The sequence below is a fragment of the Odontomachus brunneus genome, unplaced genomic scaffold (assembly GCF_010583005.1).
Source record: "Odontomachus brunneus isolate Ranch 3 - 2012 unplaced genomic scaffold, Obru_v1 Obru_scaffold_038, whole genome shotgun sequence".
Lineage (NCBI taxonomy): Eukaryota > Metazoa > Arthropoda > Insecta > Hymenoptera > Formicidae > Odontomachus > Odontomachus brunneus.
The window spans coordinates 1,018,490-1,026,656 of NW_022639488.1; the positions used below are offsets into that span (position 1 = coordinate 1,018,490).

Genomic DNA, 8,167 nt, shown 5'->3' on the forward strand with positions numbered 1-8,167 from the left:
CTCCAATTCTGCATCTTCGAAAACCTTCTCTCTTCCACCGCTATGCCGGTATTCGACGTCAAAATCACCGTTCTTGAAGCGTTGAAACCACTCACGACGCGTTCTTTCACTAATAGCGGTCTCACCATAAGTATTTGAAAGCATTCGATGAGCCTCAGCCGCAGATTTCTTCATATTGAAGCAGAAAATTAAAACCTCCCGGAAATGACGAGAATTTGGCTCGTAAACTGACATTTTCAATCAAGAATAACTTTATGATGCAGACACAAATCGACTAATGTTTCTATGGGGTTATGTTGACAGATGCCCAAGTTTATTGTATGACGTCTATGATCTATTTATTTCGACCACCACTTACCGCTAAAGCCATCTATAGGAAAACGGCGGAAGCAAAGTTGTACATCTAATACTTATAACTGATATCAGTGATTATTCACTGATTCACTTTAAGAGAGTACTTCCGCGAGCTCGGCCCATACGTGGAAGCTTCATGGACCATAAGAAAAGTGCCTCGTGATTAAGTTGTTAAGAACGTAACGGCGTGGGAGACGTGCCGGTTTCCTCGCTACCGTGGATAAATAATTAATAGAAAATCGTTTGGCTTTCGCGTCACGAGAGAAGCACTCTCCTCGTGCCGCGTCCACCGATAACTACCACTCGGTCGTATTAGAGAGGAACCGATTAATTCTTTAGCGGTAACCTTAAAGAGTGTTACTATCTCGATTACGCCGGGTCGATAAAATGCTCGATACAGAGTAAAACTATACGTCCCAGTTGATAAATACCACCACATTCTTTTCCCGAAAACTAAATGCGAAAACGAGGCAAGAGTAGCACGCTTCGATGTATCTTAGTGCGTTTCTCGTTAGAGTCAATGTTGCATTGCTGTTGAATATATCGAGAAAAAAACTTTTTAACACTTTGACACAATACAATTTTAGATGAGTTTCGTACGAATTCATATTTTAGTTAGAAATAGTTTATAACATTTAGATGTTATTTATTCATGTGAAAACAATTCCAAATGATTCTTTAATTTTATTTTCGTACTAACCTGTCATATATTTCTGTTTTATTCATAAGGCATTTTGTACTACAGAAATTGCAAAACGTGTAGCAGATGTAGTATGTTTTATTTTATTATGTACACAGAGAGAACATTAAAGTTTTTTTTCATATAAATTCTTTTCAACTTTATTATATTCCTAATAGTGTAGAAATAGAGGTTCAATAAGGTTTACCTTGCTAAGGAACATAGTAAATTTTGCTAAAAACAGAATCAAATTGTTGACAACACACTTTTTAGTACTTAATAAAATATAAATAGCGCATTAGAATTGAAAGAATAGTCAATTACTACAGAATGTTGATATATTCCTCAATTACAAAATATTGTAGTAATTTTTAGTATAAAATTCTCTCCGTGTATATATTATTTACAGGTATAGGACGAAATTATATACGAAAAAGTATGAGTTTACTTAAATTTAAGTTCAGATAAATTACTAGACAAAGATATATTGACAAGTATGTGGAATATGGCGAGAACTACTTCCGATAGAGTGATGAACTTTACAGCAACTTTAAATATTACGAAATTGAGCAACATTGACTCCTTACGACTAGTTAGATTGCACTCATATTTATCACATAGGATGACGAAATAAAAATATGAAATAAATATGAGAAAATGGTCAAAACTTGCCCCAAACAATATGTCATGTTAAATGCAAAATCTGAATGTAACTTTCAGCAAATTTTTTGCTGCATCAATACAATAAAAAATTTACATTATTGTATAATGTAAATTTAATAATTAATTCATTACAGTACCTTGGTAGAAATTTCACGCAGTTCGTAAGCAGTTACTGAACAGTTATATTAACGTTTGCCCAATAACTGACGAATAAAACTTTTGGGATCCTAATCAAGATGTAACGCTTTATTTGCAGTTACTGTGCATAAAAATGCGCAATTTCTGAAGTCATTTATTGACCGAGAACTGAGCAATAATTGAACAAAGAAACTATTCAGTCGATTAATAAGCAAGTTTATTGCTCATGAAATGGACAGTTTTGTGCTAGTAATAATGGATATTGTGTACATGCTTGCTTATTGTACAATTTTAATTTTTAATAAAAGTCAGTACAGTCGTAGATATAAAGAATGTCTGATTTTTTGTAATAGTTTCAGAATATAACCGAATAGTCCAATATAAGAAACGTATTTCTTAGGTACTATTCTCTCATTGGATAATTTTTAGGTTACGTTGCGATTTTTAGGTTACGATTAAAAAGTCGGACAACCTTTATGTCCACAATAGTACAGGAAATCTAAAGTGCATTTTTAAGATAGTCTAATGTGTTTTTGTCGCAATGCAATTCTATATTATTAATATATAGCCCATTTGTCGTTTGTTTACTTTCAACTCTAACCTTACTTGTCACTTCTGCCATAACGTGTTGTTTGTTAAATTCCAGATTTCCTCTTACATCCTCTTCTTTGCTCTATGTTTTGCTACGCGTTCACTTCTTCTTTACATAGTTTTATCGTATCTATACAATATAATTTTTATCATGCACATTTGTATGCGATATAAAACTTAATAAAACTATATTCAGTTCCTTTCCAGTTTTTGCGCAGTTTGAAATGCAGTAATACTAGACAGTAACTGATTAGGTGTCTAGTAAAACTGCATAGATTTCTATTAGGGGTATATTTACTTCATAAATGTAATTCAAAGAATTGTAAAGTTTTTATCATCGATTGTCTCACGTCGTGATGATCATGAAAGTCTATTTGTGTGTGTATTATAATATAAAATTGTAAAATAATGGATGCAGTGTCAATCTTGGTTAGTTGCATAAATCATGCATTATGTATGAGCCATGTTGTAATAGGTGTGGAGGTGTGACGGGAAAAGAACTTTCATTAAGCAAATCTGAACCACTTTTCCTGTTTTTGTAATCTCATTTCGGGAAAATCTTTTTTGTTAACGTTAAACACGTTCGCTACTACGGTTTATGCAGAAGAGCTCTTCCTACTGCTTATCTTGTATTCTTTTTACATAATTGTGTACAACAGACTTAGTTTGATAACGTGGACATAGAATAAACATATTTTTGCTATCACACGACGCTGATAGCGAACGTATTAAAAATGATGAAAATTTTATTTTAACTGATAATTATATAATATCTTGTTTTCGTTCATCATCTCTCTCTAAAAACTTCATTTCTATTTTATAAAAAATAGAGTTTTCTCTTTTATACGTAATTAAATAAATAAACTAAAAATTATAACAAAAATTTAGTTTCTGCTTTTAAGATAAATGTTAGATGTGGAATTATTTTCTTTATATTATATATAAAGGAGTGTATTGTCACAAGGCGTTCTATGCTGTTAGATGTTGACAAATACTTCATTGAAGATTTCTTAAAAAAAGAAACTTTTTTTCATATTTATATATTCATTTCTGATGATTTTCAAAGACAAAATGAGGAAAACAATATTTATAATTGAATAAATTAAAGTCGAAATAAAGATGAAAAATTAATAATGAAGATACATGTAACAATTAACATTTTATTTGCTTTTATTCTGTTGTGTGGTGTATTTACATTTTTATTTGTGTAATAATTTTTAAATATAAATTAAAGGAAAAATGTTTGTAATTGAATCAGTTGAAATCGAAATAAAGCTAAAAATATAGATGTAAAAATGACGTGTAAAAATTAGCATTTTATTGACCTTTATTTTACTTTACTCTTGGATATTATACAATTTTATCCGATTCAACTCATTTCATTCTTCTATAATACCTTTATACCCAGCTTCTCGTGAGAACTCGAGCAAGTTGACGGATGTGAAACTTGTTACCAAAGTTGTAAAAAGCGTGTCCGTCTTCGGCAATAACGCTTGAATACCCTCGTAATTCTAAGTTCGCTTATTTTTTTCTCTCTTTCTGGAAAGTCGCACGAAACCGATGTTGTGCTCCCAGTTGCGTGTATGTACATATATATACAAGGGTGTGCGCGAACGCGTCTCGAAGTTTTTAACGGCTGCGTGGCTTTCATTTCGTGCCTCGTTCAAGTTCCAGGGTTATTGGTCCGGAAAGTACAATGGGAGTTGAGAGATTCGAAGTGGCCGAAATATTGCGAGCAACGGAAAGATAGTGTAGAATCGAACGCGGTAAGCACCGTAGTGAAATTCCGAACAGTTTCTTACTTCAGATGACATAACATCGCGGTTTGTGCATTAATCACGGAAGCATACAGAGATTCAATGCATAGACAAAAAAATTAACATTAACTTAAAATATTCAAGTTAACAATTGTTGTTTGATATACAAGCTAATATGTCCCGAATTTTTTCGAAAATGCGTATTTTTCAAAATATATTTAGGGGTTGCAAGACTTTTGGGACACACTGTATAATTCTAAAGAAATTTCTAAGTCTTGTATTTCAATAATCCTCGATAGACAGATATACGTAAACTTTACAGCAACTTTAAAATAGTCTTGAGTCACGAAATGTAGCGCGCAACATTTACTCCCTTATGACTAATCAAATTGCTATCGTATTTACGGACAACAATGATGAAATAATGATGCATATAAAATCAGTAAAATTTATCTAATGCAATGTGTTAATAAATATATTCAAAATTTAGCGCACATTTGGCTTATACAATGGAAAAGTTAGATATTGAGGGTATATTTACTTAAAGTTTACATTACGCAGTAAGTAAAAATAATTTACTCTTTTGACACATATTTATGTCCTGTTTTCCTCATGTCAGGATTATTTATATTTGCTTCATATATATCCTTTATGTCATAAGTATTTATTAATTTGAATTAATTATCAAATATAATATGATTTTGCAAATTATTCTCCAACAGACTTCGATATATCGATATAAACATTCATTTACGTCAAATTTACGTAAAATTAATTATTTCTTTATTAAAAATAGGGAATAGATAAATATGAAGTATATTTATAACAAATGTATTGCGACATTATTATAATGAAGAATTTGTCATTAAATAAATTTTAAGGAATTTAAGTCTTTAAAGAAAATTTAAGTTATTAAATTTTTAAGTCATTAAGGCATTACATAAATTTGTAATTCGTTTCAAGTAAATCTATTTAACGTTTTATATGTACATATATAAAGTTACCATAAATTGAACAAAAATTAATTGTCACTTATTGCGATTGTCATGAAAGTTTTTCGAGAAAGTGGATGACGAACTTGAAAAATACCGATAATGTAGAGGCGATTTTTGTTAACATAATCATATTATCCTTTTCGTTCTTGTACATATAGATCTTACATAAATGTATGCCGCTTTGTTTTACCATCTAGCAGGAAACATAACCACGTATATATAGCAATGTTTTAGCAAACATTTCATGTATTTTAAAATTCAGTTGTAAGAACACAAAAATATTCCTTGAAAATTTCGTTTGCGAAAGAAACATGCGTGCGGCATGTACAAGCTATAAAATTTTACGAAGTAAATATTTACGTCAACAGCTCTGACAGCTCGAGATGTCAATTTAAAAATTTTTTACCGTTCACATATTTATTCTTGCATGTAATTTCAGTGTGTAAAAGCACTTATAATTCTGTGCAACAAATATGAAGTAAACTTTATAGAAAAAAATATTAGTATTTCGTCAATAAAGTTTTCAGCTATGGCATTCTCTTAATGAAAATTATTTCTGAATAATAAGAGCAGATTTTTTCATTGAATTATATAAAATATATTTAATATCATATGTGAAACGTGAAAATATTATTTTCTCAAGTAACTCACCTTCGTTTAACGCAATGTAACCTCATTTGAAGATTAATATGCTAAAAATGAAAACATTTTCTAAACAAGGATGTCCTTTTTTCTACGTATCGAAATACAGATTCTCGAAAACATCACTGAATAATCATTGAATAAAAATGAGAGCAATACCGGAAACTGAGTTACGCCTCGGACATATGAAATGGTAATGTCCGAACTTAACTTATCAGAGGGACATCCCGTCGTGTCCGAGAACGATTTACGCCCCATTCGGAGCATTCCCTATCCTTCCTCTACCTCCACCCTTTCTCGCTCTCTCTCTTTCTGTCTCTGTCTGTCTGTCCTTTGTCTCCCTCCTTCGCGGATGGTTTCGGTTACGCGTTGTTTTCAACGCGTCGCACGGGCGGCAGTTTGAAACTTTTAAATCGGCAGGTCGAGCCGATACCATCCTGCTCGGGGGCTTAATGGCGCATCTTTTACATAGACGAGGCAGCCCTAGTCATACTTCGTGAATTCGCGACTTTGATCCTTCCGCTAAATCTCCCCCGCTTTTTCTCTCTCGAAACTTGCGGAACTCAATTTCTATCCGGAATATGCGAAGAACGTACAGCAAACTTTTTCCCACAGATGCACCGAACGTTGCTCCCGCGAATCTATCAACTTCGGGACACCGCCAGAGGGGAAGAAATTTTTTTAGCCATTTCTGCAGAACGAAGTTTCGAAACGACATACGGAGAGTGCTGCCGGAGAGGCGATATAGTATAATCTTTAATTTGTTACGTTTTGATTTTTTCTCCGCTGTCGTTTGTCGTTACTCGCCACTTTGCGCGATACGTGTTTCGCATACGTCGTCCTCATCATCGTCGTCGCCAACGAAATTCACCGCGGAGGGTAGAAAGACGCAACTCAACACTACTCACCTCAGGTCTCCTTGTTGCAGGGAGATCTCCTCAAAGACCAGACGGATTCTCTCCTTAAATCTGGAACGAAATAAACCGAGTTAATCCGCGCGCGTTTTCCTGGCTGAATACGTGATCATTGTTCCCCGTAACGCTACTTATTAGCCCCGCGAAGGCTATTTTAAATGCCATACAACGCGCGATATTAAAGAGCGCGCATTTTTATGAATGTGGAAATATTATTACACACATTTTTCGCGCCGGACCGGTACTACGTAACGCAGTATGTGCGCGCGGTTTAATGAAACCTTGCACCCCCGCGGTACTAATGAAACAAGATGGCCGAGAACTGTAATTAATTTCGTTATAAGCGTACCCAGCGTATGAATTTGTTAAAACGGCGCTGTGGCCGAGAACAGCACGACCAAATCTCCTTCTCTCTATTTTCTTCCCATTGCGAAGAGAGATTTAAGCGACAGAGAGTACTTCTCTATGAGAAGACATTGTGATCAAAAAACAAAAGAGAAAGGAGACAGAAACTTGTTCCATAGGAAAATGGAACCGATTTTACTTCTTTTCCTGCCATCTTTCGTATCTCTTTCCCTTTCTCTGTTTTTCTCTGTTATTACTCTCTCTAGAGACTTAAAGAGAGATAAACTGCAAATTCGGAGATCTGTAATAGTAAAAAAACATAATATATAGAGGATCACATGCTTTCCTGTCTAATTGTCTGGTGAGGAGAAAAAAGTACAAGAAATTATCACATAGTTAATGAAATGTCAACATACTTGAAAATTTTAATAACAGTATACTAAGTTTTTTCTGCAAAGTTTACGTTTTAATTATACAAATTCCTTTATACAATAAAAGTATGCGCAAAATTGAATTGGAGCATTGTTCAATATATGATAAGAACTATAGAAAATTTCAAAATTTACATCTGAAGCCGTTATTATAGTGTAAATATTTATCTGATATAAAAGTTCTATAGCTTGTACATACTGAACATGTGGTTGCTTAAATAAATTTCAGAAATCATTGTTGTATGATTACAACTGAATATGGAAGCTCAAAAATATACAAAAAGTTTGCAGAACAATTTTTCTATATGAATTTATTATTAAATTTAATTACACACACACACACACACACACACACACACATATATATATATATATATATATATATATATATATATATATATATATATAATTAATTTATATATTATATACAGGGTGTCTCACACTCTCCTCCGGACATTTTGTGGGGACGTAGAATGGGTTGATGTGAACATAAAAGTCCTGTACCGTTTTGCGATATTCGCAATAATTATTGAGATATTAATTATAGAAAATTTGTGAATAATCATGCAGAATATGGTAAATGAGTTATAATAGCGACGACTGCCGTCGTGTACTTATACTTTAGGTCAAATTGAACAAAAAAGTCCTCTACCATTTT

At 32.9% G+C, this 8,167-nt stretch overlaps 1 protein-coding gene across 1 annotated transcript in view; it reads right to left on the bottom strand.

Moving 5' to 3' along the window:
* Positions 1-8,167, bottom strand: part of LOC116844032 (suppressor of lurcher protein 1) — a 451,902-nt gene that overhangs the window by 425,191 nt on the left and 18,544 nt on the right. Inside the window, exon 3 of the mRNA XM_032815096.1 lies at positions 6,728-6,787. Coding sequence (XP_032670987.1) covers positions 6,728-6,787 — 60 coding nt within the window. The remainder of the gene's footprint in view (positions 1-6,727; positions 6,788-8,167) is intronic.